Here is a 17,001-nt window from a genome sequence, read left to right on the forward strand (position 1 = left end):
TAATGCTAATGCTAACTGCACAGGTTTAACCTGTAATTATATTTACTCTTTGTCACATAGGGACTGCTAAATCTTGTTTGGGGGATGTGTATACAGAGGGGAGGGGGGACAGCGGGTGTGTATTGTAACTAATGTCTTGTGTCCTGCCTGTCTGTATACTGCTACTGGATGCCTTGAATTTCCCTCGGGATCAATAAAGTATCTATCTATCTATCTATCTATCTATCTTTTAATGCATGGAAGTGTGTGTCAGGTTAAACGGAGTAGAACCAAGAACCTCCTAAGCTTTAATCCAACCCGCAGGGGCACTGTTGTTTTGCTGAGTAATGAAAAACTAGAGCCAGAATGATTTCAGTTTTTTGTCATCAGTCAACAAGATGCTTCTGAAGCTCATCATGCTTTTCTCTCTCGTCACACGAGTTCCTGAACTCTCCTGGTCTCAGGATTCATCAGAGCTTTGTTTGAAATCCGACAAGTCAAGTCCACAAAAACAGTCAAACGTCACAAAGGTATTTTTTAATGTTTTGTTCCAATGATTAACAACCATCCAGGTCCTAATGTCCCAAAGGTAGGCTTCTAGTTTACATGAGTGATTAGTGTCATCTGGCTTCATTGATACCAATAACTGAGCATCATCTGCAGAACAATGAACATATATGGTTTCCTTAGATTGTTCCTTTCTCTGTATCTCTGATCAAATATTCAGTGTTTCCTTTATAAACTGAGTAATGTGAAGTACTGTTAGCTCTAAAGATGTAAAGTCAATAGAGTAATGTTTTATCACCGTGGGCCATTCAGGATGAGGATCTATGAACGAGAGAACTTTGGAGGCCAGATGCACGAGCTGATGGATGACTGCGAGTCTCTGCAGGATCGTTACCTGATGTCTGACTGTCAGTCCTGTAACGTGATGGACGGACACCGGCTGATGTTCGAACAGCCCAGCTTCAGAGGCCGCATGATGTATGTGAGGCCCGGAGAGTACAGGAACCTGCGCGACATGAGCATGAACAATATCGAATATCAGCGCCATCAGACGCATCATGGAAATGTGCTGATGAGAGTTATTCATGTAAATAAAACATTTCTTTAGGTATTTACAGTTTTATCCAATCCTACCCTTTGATTGACTAGTGGACTCACTCTTAATGGCCTAAAGGGAATATTATCACAGACTCTTTCACTCTGTCTGGACTGCTCAATCTCTATTCAAAATGTCTGGGACGAAGATTTGGAAAAAAACAAACATGAACTCATAGACTCAGCATTAAAGACCAACTGGGCCTCAATTCATCCCTCTGTGATTGGTTGCTGGACTTCCTCAGTGAGAGGCCACACCCACAGCTCACCATCAACAGCTCTGCTGTGGAGAGAGTGAGCAGCACTAACTTTCGGGGGGTGCACTTCAGTGAGGACCTGTCCTTGTCCAGAAACACTGCAGCCCCCCCACCCATCATGTGCTCCTTATACGCCAAGGGCCTCAATATCAGCTTCCAGTATTTACCCTGTTCCCAAACTAACCCTACAGATCTGTACTGTATAGATATATTTCAAATAGAATGGACATGATTGATGAATTTACGCATTAATACAACTCTCATTTGGCATTTTGACTTTGTTCAATTTCAGATTAAAGGTTTTCTGATTCATTCATTGGGTCGAACAAATGAAGTATTTCATTGGACAATTTATTTTACATTGAACGTTTATATTCAATAACTTGTTTATATATTGCTCTTCCTGGTCAAAAACATCTGCATAGATTACCCATGATGCAACCAGTATGGGGTGTAACGCAAATAGCCCTTATGTTTACAGATAATCGATTATTGTCTGTATGATCGATTATTAATTATTGCTTTTTGCACCTGATGTCTTCTTTACGCTTTGGGATTAAACTTCAATGATGAATTGCTGCCACCTGCTGGACACGCGCGAGATCTGCAGATTGTGCACAGATGAAAACGCTTCCCTCACAATTATACCGACGTTCCAGCATCAATGGCAGGTTTAAATTCTTATTATGATAACGATTATTATTGTTTTTAAAGCAGCTGATCCAGAATTATTTCACATACCCCCCATCACCGTGTGTGTGTGTGTGTGTGTGTGTGTGTGTGTGTGTGTGTGTGTGTGTGTGTGTGTGGGCGGGGTCTGTGACAGCAGAAGGCTCATTGTCTGAGGAGGCAGAGGGAGAGAGGGAGGAGGACGGGTTGAGCGAGCTAGACAAAGAGTGCAGCTGTGAGAGAGAGAGGGAGAGAAAGAGACAAAGGGGAGAGAGAGAGACTCTCTCTTTCTTTCTTGATGTGGGGGAGGAGAGGGGGAGGATTAACCGGCTGATCTGCCACACGCGCTCACACACGGCACACACACACATTTCCTATAAACACGCACCGACACGGCATCAGGCAGAGCCTTCATCTGGATCGGTATCACCATCATCACCACCATCATCATCATCATCAGCAGCAGCAGCAGCAGCAGCAGCAGCAGCAGCAGCAGCAGCAGCGAGGACGAGAGACAAAGAGAGAGAGAGGGAGAGAGAGAGAGAGACGGTCCAACAGCTGAAAACAGACAGACAGAGAGAGAGAGAGAGAGAGAGAGAGAGAGAGAGAGAGAGAGACAGACAGACAGGCCTTCAGCCGCTCCTCCGCCCGTCTGTGATGGCTAACCACATGTTCTTGCTGCTGTGTGTGTGCTGAGTGTGTGCATGTCTGCAGGTGGGTGTGTTCTGTGTCTGTACAATTTGTGTGTGTGTGATGGGGAACGCAGAGAGCATGGAGAGCCAGCTGGCCGTGATTCGGTCCAGAGCCGCTCCGGTTCGACTGCCGATGCCCGACCCAGCTGAGCTGGAGGAGAGATTCTCCATAGCACTGGTAAGTAATCAACACACAGATACACAAAACACACACACACACACAACAGAAATAACCACAGATACACAACACATAGATATACAACACACACACATATAGATACACAGCACACAGATAAACACTCATACACACACACACACACAGGCCCAGGGACAGATGAAATTAGCTAGTGAGCTTAATCTGGTAGAAAACATCTCAGACTGTTTTCTTGTAAATTCACTAATTCAAACAAACAAAAGACACAAAGACACAAAGACACAAAGACACAAACACACACAGACACAAAGACACACAAACAGACAAACAGACAAATGTTTAAGAAGAGCTCACCTACTAGCATGCTAAAATTAATTGGTGGTGGGCTAATCCTTACAGGTCGTAGGTTGTTCTAGTTACAGGTCGTAGGTTCTAGTTACAGGTCGTATGTTGTTGTAGTTACAGGTCGTATGTTGTTGTAGTTACAGGTCGTATGTTGTGGTAGTTACAGGTCGTATGTTGTTGTAGTTACAGGTCGTATGTTGTTGTAGTTACAGGTCGTAGGTTGTTGTAGTTACAGGTCGTAGGTTGTTCTAGTTACAGGTCGTATGTTGTTGTAGTTACAGGTCATAGGTTGTTCTAGTTACAGGTCGTAGGTTGTTCTAGTTACAGGTCGTAGGTTGTTCTAGTTACAGGTCGCAGGTTGTTCTAGTTACAGGTCGTAGGTTGTTCTAGTTACAGGTCGTATGTTGTTCTAGTTACAGGTCGTAGGTTCTAGTTACAGGTCGTAGGTTGTTCTAGTTACAGGTCGTAGGTTGTTGTAGTTACAGGTCGTATGTTGTTGTAGTTACAGGTCGTATGTTGTTGTAGTTACAGGTCATAGGTTGTTCTAGTTACAGGTCGTATGTTGTTGTAGTTACAGGTCGTAGGTTGTTCTAGTTACAGGTCGCAGGTTGTTCTAGTTACAGGTCGTAGGTTGTTGTAGTTACAGGTCGTATGTTGTTCTAGTTACAGGTCGTAGGTTCTAGTTACAGGTCGTAGGTTGTTCTAGTTACAGGTCGCAGGTTGTTCTAGTTACAGGTCGTAGGTTGTTGTAGTTACAGGTCGTATGTTGTTCTAGTTACAGGTCGTAGGTTCTAGTTACAGGTCGTAGGTTGTGGTAGTTACAGGTCGTAGGTTGTGGTAGTTACAGGTCGTATGTTGTTGTAGTTACAGGTCGTAGGTTGTTCTAGTTACAGGTCATAGGTTGTTCTAGTTACAGGTCGCATGTTGTTCTAGTTACAGGTCGTAGGTTGTTGTAGTTACAGGTCGTATGTTGTTCTAGTTACAGGTCGTAGGTTGTTCTAGTTACAGGTCGTAGGTTGTTGTAGTTACAGGTCGTAGGTTCTAGTTACAGGTCGTAGGTTGTTCTAGTTACAGGTCGTAGGTTGTTCTAGTTACAGGTCGTAGGTTGTGGTGGTTACAGGTCGTAGGTTGTGGTGGTTACAGGTCGTAGGTTGTTGTAGTTACAGGTCGTATGTTGTTGTAGTTACAGGTCGTAGGTTGTGGTGGTTGCAGGTCGTAGGTTGTGGTAGTTACAGGTCGTAGGTTGTGGTAGTTACAGGTCGTAGGTTGTTGTAGTTACAGGTCGTATGTTGTGGTAGTTACAGGTCGTAGGTTGTTGTAGTTACAGGTCGTAGGTTGTTCTAGTTACAGGTCGTAGGTTGTTCTAGTTACAGGTCGTAGGTTGTGGTGGTTACAGGTCGTATGTTGTTGTAGTTACAGGTCGTAGGTTGTTTTAGTTACAGGTCGTAGGTTGTTCTAGTTACAGGTCGCAGGTTGTTGTAGTTACAGGTCGTAGGTTGTTCTAGTTACAGGTCGTAGGTTGTTCTAGTTACAGGTCGTAGGTTGTTCTAGTTACAGGTCGTAGGTTGTTCTAGTTACAGGTCGTAGGTTGTGGTAGTTACAGGTCGTAGGTTGTTCTAGTTACAGGTCGTAGGTTGTTGTAGTTACAGGTCGTAGGTTGTTCTAGTTACAGGTCGTAGGTTGTTCTAGTTACAGGTCGTAGGTTGTTCTAGTTACAGGTCGTATGTTGTGGTAGTTACAGGTCGTAGGTTGTTCTAGTTACAGGTCGTAGGTTGTTCTAGTTACAGGTCGTAGGTTGTTCTAGTTACAGGTCGTATGTTGTGGTAGTTACAGGTCGTAGGTTGTTCTAGTTACAGGTCGTAGGTTGTGGTAGTTACAGGTCGCAGGTTGTTCTAGTTACAGGTCGCAGGTTGTTCTAGTTACAGGTCGTAGGTTGTTCTAGTTACAGGTCGCAGGTTGTTGTAGTTACAGGTCGTAGGTTGTTCTAGTTACAGGTCGCAGGTTGTTCTAGTTACAGGTCGTAGGTTGTTCTAGTTACAGGTCGTAGGTTGTTCTAGTTACAGGTCGCAGGTTGTTGTAGTTACAGGTCGTAGGTTGTTCTAGTTACAGGTCGTAGGTTGTTGTAGTTACAGGTCGCAGGTTGTTCTAGTTACAGGTCGTAGGTTGTTCTAGTTACAGGTCGTAGGTTGTTCTAGTTACAGGTCGCAGGTTGTTGTAGTTACAGGTCGTAGGTTGTTCTAGTTACAGGTCGTAGGTTGTTCTAGTTACAGGTCGTAGGTTGTTCTAGTTACAGGTCGTAGGTTGTTCTAGTTACAGGTCGCAGGTTGTTGTAGTTACAGGTCGTAGGTTGTTCTAGTTACAGGTCGTAGGTTGTTCTAGTTACAGGTCGTAGGTTGTTCTAGTTACAGGTCGCAGGTTGTTCTAGTTACAGGTCGTAGGTTGTTCTAGTTACAGGTCGTATGTTGTTGTAGTTACAGGTCGTAGGTTGTTCTAGTTACAGGTCGTAGGTTGTTCTAGTTACAGGTCGTAGGTTGTTCTAGTTACAGGTCGTAGGTTGTGGTAGTTACAGGTCGCAGGTTGTTCTAGTTACAGGTCGCAGGTTGTTCTAGTTACAGGTCGTAGGTTGTTCTAGTTACAGGTCGCAGGTTGTTGTAGTTACAGGTCGTAGGTTGTTCTAGTTACAGGTCGCAGGTTGTTCTAGTTACAGGTCGTAGGTTGTTCTAGTTACAGGTCGTAGGTTGTTCTAGTTACAGGTCGCAGGTTGTTGTAGTTACAGGTCGTAGGTTGTTCTAGTTACAGGTCGTAGGTTGTTGTAGTTACAGGTCGCAGGTTGTTCTAGTTACAGGTCGTAGGTTGTTCTAGTTACAGGTCGTAGGTTGTTCTAGTTACAGGTCGCAGGTTGTTGTAGTTACAGGTCGTAGGTTGTTCTAGTTACAGGTCGTAGGTTGTTCTAGTTACAGGTCGTAGGTTGTTCTAGTTACAGGTCGCAGGTTGTTGTAGTTACAGGTCGTAGGTTGTTCTAGTTACAGGTCGTAGGTTGTTCTAGTTACAGGTCGTAGGTTGTTCTAGTTACAGGTCGCAGGTTGTTCTAGTTACAGGTCGTAGGTTGTTCTAGTTACAGGTCGTATGTTGTTGTAGTTACAGGTCGTAGGTTGTTCTAGTTACAGGTCGTAGGTTGTTCTAGTTACAGGTCGTAGGTTGTTCTAGTTACAGGTCGTAGGTTGTTCTAGTTACAGGTCGTAGGTTGTTCTAGTTACAGGTCGTAGGTTGTTCTAGTTACAGGTCGTAGGTTGTTCTAGTTACAGGTCGTAGGTTGTTCTAGTTACAGGTCGCAGGTTGTTCTAGTTACAGGTCGTAGGTTGTTCTAGTTACAGGTCGTATGTTGTTGTAGTTACAGGTCGTAGGTTGTTCTAGTTACAGGTCGTAGGTTGTTCTAGTTACAGGTCGTAGGTTGTTCTAGTTACAGGTCGTAGGTTGTTCTAGTTACAGGTCGTAGGTTGTTCTAGTTACAGGTCGTAGGTTGTTCTAGTTACAGGTCGTAGGTTGTTCTAGTTACAGGTCGTAGGTTGTTCTAGTTACAGGTCGCAGGTTGTTCTAGTTACAGGTCGTAGGTTGTTCTAGTTACAGGTCGTATGTTGTTCTAGTTACAGGTCGTAGGTTGTTCTAGTTACAGGTCGTAGGTTGTTCTAGTTACAGGTCGTAGGTTGTTCTAGTTACAGGTCGTATGTTGTTCTAGTTACAGGTCGTAGGTTGTTCTAGTTACAGGTCGTAGGTTGTTCTAGTTACAGGTCGTAGGTTGTTCTAGTTACAGGTCGTAGGTTGTTCTAGTTACAGGTCGTAGGTTGTTCTAGTTACAGGTCGCAGGTTGTTTTGGTATATTATAGTTGCAGATTGTTTCCTGTTGCAGGTTTTACAGATCGATGATAAATTGCTTTTTTTCCCCAGAATTCGATGAACCTGCCACCTGACAAGGTGCGGCTGCTTCGTTCCTATGACAACGACAAAAAGTGGGAGCTGATCTGTGATCAGGTATAAAGTAAACAATGTTCTTAACCCTGAAGTCCAGGAAAAAGACTTTACTTCATCCAGGTCATTTCGCCGACTATTTGATCTTAGAGCTAAAATTACTTTTAAATCTAATAAATCTTTTGTCTGCTTTGAAAGTTTTTGTATTAAAAAAAACGTAAACAATCTTCATGGTGTGTTTGATGCAGGAGAGGTTTCAGGTGAAAAACCCTCCACACACCTACATCCAAAAACTGAGAGGCTTCCTCGATCCAGCAGTCACACGCAAGGTGAGATGGGAAATGTAGTCTTTAGATTGTATGGGTTAGAATTAGAAAAAAAAAACAGCAATGATGATAAATCATGTTACACGAACAATTTCTGTTTGGAAAAAATGACAGAAACAGTTTTTGGTCTGTCTGTCTCTTTACAGAAGTTCAGAAGAAGAGTTCAGGAATCGACACAGATGCTCAGAGAGTTAGAGATTTCTCTACGCACAAACCATATCGGGTTAGTCGGACTCGTCTCTCTCTCTTTATTTATAAATCTCAGTCTGATTACTGACCTGTGCTCCTCTCTCTGATCTCTCGTTAGGTGGGTCAGAGAGTTTTTAAACGAGGAAAACAGAGGTCTCGATGTTCTTGTTGAATACTTGTCCTTTGCTCAATATGCCGTCACGTAAGTACACACACACACACACACACACACATGTACACGTACACACACACACAAACACTCTCTGTGTTCGTGTGCTCAGGTTTGATGGTGAGCAGTCGGAGGACCGAGGAGACGTCTCGTCCATCGACTCTCCCTGGAGTCGGTCCATAGAGGACCTCCATGGCGACTGCAGCCTGCCCTCCCCCTCCTCGTCTGCGCCCCGAGCCGCTCGACATTCTATCAGGTAACAGAGGAGATAAAAGAGAAACGTTCAGCTGCCTAAGAGTCCAGTGTCATGGTGTTTCTGTGTTTGTAGTTCTACTCTGGTAACTCGATCCAACACGCTGCCAAGTCGCCGAACCCTGAAGAATTCACGACTCGTCTGTAAGAAAGACGACGTCCACGTTTGTGTCATGTGTCTGAGGGCCATTATGAATTACCAGGTAACACAATTCATCTATCATCACACACACACACACACACACATATAATTTCACAGTAACAGTAATAAGATCTGCCTTTGTTGCTTCTCAGTATGGGTTCAACATGGTGATGTCACATCCCCACGCTGTCAACGAAATCGCCCTCAGCCTCAACAACAGGAACCCCAGGTCAGTCCAACTACACAAACTAGACTTTTTTTTCTTGAGATGTAGAAACTTCAAGCGTTTGAAGATCAAACCACAAAATGTTTCTGAAACACACGGATGTGAACAAACGACAATAAAAACTGCGTGTCCCTCAGGACGAAGGCTCTGGTGTTGGAGTTGTTGGCGGCGGTGTGTTTGGTCAGAGGAGGACACGAGATCATCCTGTCGGCGTTTGACAACTTTAAGACTGTAAAAACAAAAAAAATCACACACATGGATTGATTGATTGATGTATTGATTGGTGTATTACCGATTGATTGATTAAATCTTTTGCAGGTGTGTTCAGAGTCGATGCGTTTTGAGAAGTTGATGGAACACTTTAAAAACGAGGACGACAACATCGACTTTCTGGTAAAATCTTCACTCAATTATTGTAATTTAAAACTGATTTATTTCCATTTATGGATGACAAATCAAAGACTTAATATATTTGTTTTTGTTCCCTATTTAAGTTCATCTTTGACCGGTACATGTCTCACCTGTGACTCACCTGTGAGAGCGACGTCAAGCTGTTTTAAGTGTCTTGTTGCCTTGGTAACAATCTGCAGGTGGCCTGTATGCAGTTCATTAACATCGTGGTTCATTCAGTGGAGGACATGAACTTCAGAGTTCACCTGCAGTACGACTTCACCAAACTGAACCTGGACGAACACCTGGAGGTAACCTATGATGTCATCACATGACCTGCTGCAAACCAATCACAAAAGGGCAACAAACAAAAAAAAGACAATGTGGAAAATGTAAATTACTCTATCACATGGGATGTATTCTCGTACATTTTACTAAATAACATTTTAAAACTATATTTAATTGTTGTTCTTAGGTAGGCTGAATTGTGTTTTATAATATATATCATGTTATGAAATGTTTACATGTCTCTCTCCAGAGGTTGAAGCACACAGAGAGCGACAGGCTGCAGGTGCAGATCCAGGCGTACCTGGACAACGTGTTTGACGTGGGGACACTGCTGGAGGACGCAGAGACAAAGACGGCAGCTTTAGAACGAGTGGAGGAGCTGGAGGAGAGTCTGAGCACGGTAAGACGGACGGACAGAGAGAGACAGACAGACAGACAGGTGAGACAGACAGGTGAGACAGACAGAGAGACAGACAGACAGAGAGACAGACAGAGAGACAGACAGACAGGTGAGACAGACAGACAGACAGAGAGAGACAGACAGACAGACAGGTGAGACAGACAGAGAGACGGACGGACAGAGAGACGGACAGACAGAGAGACGGACAGACAGACGGAGAGACAGACAGACAGACAGACAGACGGAGAGACAGACACAGAGAGAGAGACAGACACAGAGAGAGAGACAGACAGACGGAGAGACAGACAGACAGAGAGAGACAGACAGACGGACAGAGAGACGGACGGATGGACGGACGGACAGACTATCTGCATTAATGACCCGTCTTTCTGTCTCCGTCTCCAGATGTCAGAGCGTCTCCTCGATGTGGAGAATGAAGCGATGCTGAAGATCGTGGAACTGGAGAAACAGCTGATGCAAACCAACAAGGAGCTGGACCACGTCAGGGTTGGTTGTGTTACTATGGAAACTAAATAATAGTTGGCGTGGAGTCAGAGACGGTTTATGTGGACATGTGTCACACAACATGAAAAGGTCAAAGCTACAGCGTACCTTTCCTCCGCAGGATGTGTACACGAGTGCCAACTCTCAGGTACACACCTTGCGGCGAATGGTTCGGGAGAAGGACCAGACGATCCGGCGTCAGAGTCGTCTGGAGCGTCAGGCTCACGAGGCGCAGCAGGCGGGAGGACCCGGGGCTCCTCAACCACAGAGAGGGGAGGGGGACGGGGGGGTGGGTGACTCCGCCTCCCCCTCACCTCCACCCTGCCCTAACCTCTCCCCCAGGTGAGACACATCACTTTACCTTTCTACCTTCACATTAAAAGCGTCCGTCTTTTCACGCAAACGAAGAGGAAGTTATCCCGAAAACTTAAGAAATACATTTCAAAATAAAATACAAACTGCTGATTGATAAGTCATTTACAATTACTACATTTATATGTTTGATTGGTTGAATTCTTCTTTGTAAAACATTCTTACGTCATAAAATGAAGCACAAGTCAAAAAGATGGAGGGTTGTTTCAGTCACTCGTTTCCTGATTCTTTTCAACAGTCCTGAGACAGTAGCCTATCACAGCCTGGAAACAGGCATGGGCGGAGCTTCAGGGATGCCAGCACCACCTCCTCCTCCGCCTCTTCCACCCCCGATGCCAGGCACTGGTGAGTTTCAGCTCAACCAATCAGAAGTTGCTTTCAATATTTGATCCAGAAATTCAAAGCAAAAAATAAAACAACAACCTTCTTGAGCCCGTTTCTCTTCTTTTGTTTTTGAAGTGTCTAACGGGTCGTACCCAGCACTGCCTCCCGTCGCTCCCCCTCCTCCCCCTCCCCCCCCCCTCCTCCTCCCTGTCGGACCAGTGAGCTCTCCTCCAACATCCCCATGCCACCTCCTCCTCCCCCTGTGGCCCCCCCTCTTCCAGGGACTGGAGGGTCCCCAACAGTCATCTTTAACTCAGGACTCGCAGGTGAGACCGAACGGGCTGCGTTTCAGAAACGATACGAGCCAACGAGAAAATCTAAATCAACAGTTAATAAAAGCATAAAAAAACAGCCAATCAGAATCCCCTACTCTCTGTTGTCACGGTGATGTAGGATGAAACTTTAACAAGCTGCTCTGAACATGTTTTTCTTTGTGCTGACAGAGGGACCACTCAAGTTATTCTGTAAGTTTACAAATCATCAGCAATCTTCCTCACCGGACATTTTCCATCACACTCTTCCTCACCATCACCATCATCATCATCACCATCATCATCACCATCATCCTCACCATCATCACCATCATCATCCTCACCATCATCATCACCATCATCCTCACCATCATCACCATCATCACCATCATCCTCACCATCATCCTCACCATCATCACCATCATCACCATCATCCTCACCATCATCACCATCATCACCATCATCCTCACCATCATCCTCACCATCATCATCATCACCATCATCATCACCATCATCCTCACCATCACCATCACCATCATCACCATCACCCTCACCATCATCACCATCATCCTCACCATCATCCTCACCATCATCATCATCACCATCATCCTCACCATCATCACCATCACCATCATCACCATCATCCTCACCATCACACTCTTCCTCACTATCACCATCATCCTCACTATCACACTCTTCCTCACCGTCACACTCATCAGCCTCTCTTTCTTAAAGATTTACCTTATTGGTCATTATTTTATTTCAGTCTGATCAAGTGTCTCTGTCCACCTGTGTGTCTCTGTCCACCTGTGTGTCTCTGTCCACCTGTGTCTCTCCGTTGAGCAGCGGTGAAGATAAAGAAGCCAATCCAGACAAAGTTCAGGTTGCCGGTGCTGAACTGGGTCGCTCTGAAGCCAAGTCAGATCAACGGGACCGTTTTCAACGACATAGACGACGAGGCCATCCTGCAGGTACCAGACTCCCTTTAAAATCACTCGTCTGTCTGTCTGCTTACCTGTCTGTCTCTCACCTGTCTGTCTGTCTGTCTGTCTGTCAGGACCTGGACGTGGAGGGTTTTGAGGAGCTGTTTAAGACAAAGGCTCAGGGTCCAGCAGTGGACTTGACTCTGTCCCGACAGAAACTACCACAGAAAGTGGCCTCGATTTCTCTGCTGGAAGCGAACCGAGCCAAAAACCTCGCCATTACCCTGCGGAAAGCTGGCCAGGGTCCAGAGATCATCTGTCGGGCCATCCACACGTAGGTTCTCTAGAACCCCTACAAAACACTCAAACCAGTATCAGACCAGAGTCCTTGACCATGGCTGTCAGGTGATCATTTCCCAATGAAGCCCAGCTGATAACTAGTACAGGTTAATCCAGGTAACTCCATCAGCAGGGGAGTCCAGGTGAGGTGGACACAGGCTGCTGATGGACAGTGTCAAAGAATCAGGAAGTTACATTATGGGCTGTCTGGTTTGTGTGTCTGCAGGTTCGACTTGCGGACAGTCCGGGTGGACTTTGTGGAGTGTCTGATGCGTTTCCTGCCAACGGAAGCAGAGGTCAAACTTCTACGGCAATACGAGCGGGACAGAAAACCTGTGGAGGCTCTGAGTGACGAAGACCGCTTCATGATGCAGTTCAGCCGCATCGAAAGACTCAATCAGCGCATGTCCATCATGACCTTCATGGGCAACTTCAGCGACAACGTTCAGATGCTAACACCGGTAAGACCAACGGGTAGGGGGACAGACGGGTAGGGGGACAGACGGGTAGAGGGAGAGACGGGTAGAGGGAGAGACGGGTAGAGGGAGAGACGGGTAGGGGGAGAGACGGGGAGGGGGACAGACGGGTAGAGTTACAGACGGGTAGGGGGACAGACGGGTAGAGGGACAGACGGGTAGAGGGAAAGACGGATAGGGGGATAGACGGGTAGGGGGACAGACGGGTAGGGGGAGAGACGGGTAGAGTTACAGACGGGTAGGGGGACAGACGGGTAGAGTTACAGACGGGTAGGGGGACAGACGGGTAGAGGGAGAGACGGGTAGGGGGAGAGACGGGTAGAGTTACAGACGGGTAGAGTTACAGACGGGTAGAGGGAGAGACGGGTAGGGGGACAGACGGGTAGAGGGAGAGACGGGTAGGGGGACAGACAGGTAGGGGGACAGACGGGTAAGGGGACAGACGGGTAGAGGGAGAGACGGGTAGGGGGACAGACAGGTAGGGGGACAGACGGGTAGGGGGACAGACGGGTAGGGAGAAGCATGTGACCTGTCTAACTCTTCTGTGGGTCTTCACAGCAACTTCACGCCATCATCGCGGCTTCAGTTTCCATAAAATCATCTCAGAAGCTGAAGAAGATTCTCGAGGTCAGTCCGTGTTTTTAAACATGTAGTTTGTTTTTTTTAAACCGTCTCATCTGCATGTGTGAAGAATCCAAAGAGTTGTTGAACCTGTCTCCGGTCTAGATCATCTTGGCTCTGGGGAACTACATGAACAGCAGTAAGAGAGGAGCTGTGTACGGATTCAAGCTGCAGAGTTTAGACCTGGTAACAAACACACAGTACTGATTCAATATGCTGATTGAATGGAGCGGTTTAAAGAAAGGATAATGAAGTGTGTGTGTGTGTGTGTGTGTGTGTGTGTGTGTGTGTGTGTGTGTGTGTGTGTGTGTGTGTGTGTGTGTGTGTGTGTGTGTGTGTGTGTGTGTGTTCTCAGCTGTTAGACACAAAGTCGACAGATAGGACTCAGACTCTGCTTCACTACATCTCCAACGTGGTGAGAGAGAAATATCCCACCGTGTCGCTGTTCTACAACGAGCTGCACTATGTTGACAAAGCTGCCGCGGGTGAGTACACGTCCACCAATCACGGGCGCCCGCAAACGTCCCACCGCGTCGCTCATCGCTGCGTCTGTGTGCAGTGAGTCTGGAGAACGTGCTGTGTGACGTCAAGGAGCTGCAGCGTGGCATGGAACTCACCTGGAGAGAGTTCAGCGTCCAACACAACGCCACGCTCAAAGACTTCATAAGCAGGCACGAGTCGCGACTCGGCAAGCTGCAGGAGGACGCGCGCATCGCACAGGTGAGTCAGGTTACCTTGACAACACCGCTCAAACATGGCTGTTTCAGGTTACCATGACTACGCGGTCAAATGTTCTGTTTTGTCTGGGCTAGGATGCATTTGAAGACGCGGTGAAATTTTTTGGAGAGAGCTCGAAGACGATGCCTCCCTCCGTCTTCTTCCCCATCTTTGTTCGCTTCATTAAAGCCTACCGGGTGAGTCAACATGTTCAGGCTCCGCCTCCTTTCAGGGTTAGGGGTCTATTCGCATGAAGTGCCTCCCAATGTGACAGCTCAGAGGGAAGTCAGGTGATATAAAGAAGAGTGGAAATGGGTTGGTGATGTGCATGTTTGTTTCTGTAAACACGTGGCTGTGGCTCAAGTCAGAAGGTCGAGGGTTCGATCCGCAGCTCCTGCGAGCAACATGTCCGACGTGCCCTTGGGCAGGACACTTAAGCCCAAATCTTCAGGGGCGTATGACATAAGTCAGAAGAGCTATACAAGCTCAAGTCCATTTTCCGTTTAAACGCGAGCAGGTAGCCGAGGACGAGAACGAGCAGCGGCGGCGTCAGGAGCAGATGTTGTTGGAGAAACTGGAGCAGGAGGAGCAGCAGGAGGAAGAGGCGGAGACAAAGGTGAGTCTGTGACCTTTCACACAGGAAAAGGTTAAGTAAGCGAATTTCTGAAGGTCAATGTTTCAACCCGTCCTTTTCCCCTCAGTCTCCCTCTCACAGGGGGAAGAGACAACAGCAGGAGCTGCTCACTGAGCTGAGACGACGGCAAGGGAAAGACAGCCGCCATGTCTACGAGGGAAAGGACGGCGCGATCGAAGACATCATCACAGGTAAAACCTCCATCACCAGAGACTGTCAGGTACATATATAGTATCAGTTCCCGTGAGTGCTCACATAAAAAGGGGTGGAGTCTGCAAGATCTGACCAATCATAATCAAAAGCTAGTCTTCAGAACAGGAAGTGCGTTACAGAGATTTGATGTGCTGCAGGTACAGATATAAGCAGTTCCTCACCTGTGTTTCCCCCCCGACAGTTCTGAAGACCGTCCCCTTCACGGCTCGATCGGCCAAACGCAGCTCCAGATTCTTCTGCGACCCCGCCCACTCCGAAGAGCACTACTGAGAGAGTCATCGTGACATCAGAGAGACGTGACATCACAGAGACGTGACATCGCAGAGACGTGACATCGCAGAGAGAGACATGACATCACAGAGACGTGACATCGCAGAGAGAGACATGACATCAGAGACGGGACATCACAGAGACGTGACATCACAGAGACATGACATCACAGAGACGTGACATCACAGAGACGTGACATCACAGAGAGTCATGACATCACAGAGACGTGACATCACAGAGACGTGACATCACAGAGACGTGACATCACAGAGACGTGACATCACAGAGACATGACATCACAGAGACGTGACATCGCAGAGATGTGACGTGACATCACAGAGACGTGACATCACAGAGACGTGACAGAGAGACGTGACATCACAGAGACGTGACATCACAGAGACGTGACATCACAGAGACATGACATCACAGAGAGTCATGACATCACAGAGACATGACATCACAGAGAGAGACGTGACATCACAGAGACGTGACATCACAGAGACATGACATCACAGAGAGTCATGACATCACAGAGACATGACATCACAGAGACATGACATCACAGAGACATGACATCACAGAGACATGACATCACAGAGACATGACATCACAGAGAGAGACGTGACATCACAGAGAGAGACGTGACATCAGAGAGACATGACATCACAGAGAGTCATGACATCACAGAGACATGACATCACAGAGACGTGACATCACAGAGAGAGACGTGACATCAGAGAGACGTGACATCAGAGAGACGTGACTTCACAGAGACGTGACATCACAGAGACGTGACTTCACAGAGAGAGACGTGACATCACAGAAAGAGACGTGACATCACAGAGAGAGACATGACATCACAGAGAGAGTCATGACATCACAGAGACGTGACATCACAGAGTCATGACATCACAGAGACGTGACATCACAGAGACGTGACATCAGAGAGACGTGACATCACAGAGACGTGACAGAGAGACGTGACATCACAGAGACGTGACATCACAGAGACGTGACATCACAGAGACGTGACAGAGAGACATGACATCACAGAGAGAGACATGACATCACAGAGAGGTGACATCACAGAGACGTGACATCACAGAGACATGACATCACAGAGACATGACATCACAGAGAGACGTGACATCACAGAGACGTGACAGAGAGAGACATGACATCACAGAGACAAGACATCACACAGAGAGACGTGATGTCACAGCGAAAGCTTACGTTGAAATGGATGACTCTTCTTCAGCCAGTCACGCCCACTTCTAATCAATGGGACCAATCAGCACTTTGAACATTTCTGTTTAATCAGTGCTAACTGATGACATCCTACTTTGTTTATTCTTCTTCTGGAGGCTCCACGTAACGTCTCTGTGGATCGAAGGAGAGCACGCTCCACATTAAAAACGTGAACAGCTGAAGTGAACAATACACAGAAACAGGAAACAGTAAGTCTGGACCTGAACAAGCTGTCACATGCTCCACCTCAGCAGACACAGGTGTTTGGTGTGTTTTGTTTCAAGCACTTTAAGTATTTTGTCCATAAAGAGTGTAGATGTTTAGGGCCGATTCAAACTCAAAGACAATCCAATTATTTCAAAAGGTAAAATCCGAACTGTGTTTAGATAAATGTCTCCGGGTGAGGAGGAGGACGGACCACGTCACAAAGGTATCTGCTGCTTTCCTCCACTGGGGCATGTAGGAGCACAATTCATTACACTTCTGTCATGTAAAGGGTCA

At 46.6% G+C, this 17,001-nt stretch overlaps 1 protein-coding gene across 1 annotated transcript; it reads left to right on the plus strand.

Moving 5' to 3' along the window:
* Positions 1-1,850: 1,850 nt before the first annotated feature.
* On the plus strand, positions 1,851-16,870 carry fmnl2b (formin-like 2b). The gene is given in 32 exon segments (XM_079336401.1): positions 1,851-2,876; positions 7,143-7,226; positions 7,412-7,492; positions 7,636-7,712; positions 7,797-7,880; positions 7,960-8,103; positions 8,176-8,302; positions 8,394-8,470; positions 8,605-8,698; positions 8,786-8,860; positions 9,058-9,168; positions 9,396-9,545; positions 9,951-10,052; positions 10,171-10,391; positions 10,660-10,766; positions 10,881-10,933; positions 10,936-11,071; positions 11,249-11,269; positions 11,903-12,027; positions 12,114-12,313; positions 12,545-12,779; positions 13,353-13,421; positions 13,521-13,601; positions 13,771-13,900; positions 13,975-14,135; positions 14,228-14,329; positions 14,650-14,748; positions 14,834-14,957; positions 15,161-15,291; positions 15,390-15,555; positions 15,618-16,043; positions 16,342-16,870. Coding segments are annotated over 29 exon segments (3,276 nt in total). The 5' UTR covers positions 1,851-2,759; the 3' UTR covers positions 15,250-15,291; positions 15,390-15,555; positions 15,618-16,043; positions 16,342-16,870.
* The last annotated feature ends 131 nt before the right edge of the window (positions 16,871-17,001 follow it).

The sequence above is a fragment of the Symphodus melops genome (genome assembly GCF_947650265.1).
Source record: "Symphodus melops genome assembly, chromosome: 23".
In the NCBI taxonomy this organism is placed as follows: Eukaryota; Metazoa; Chordata; class Actinopteri; order Labriformes; family Labridae; genus Symphodus; species Symphodus melops.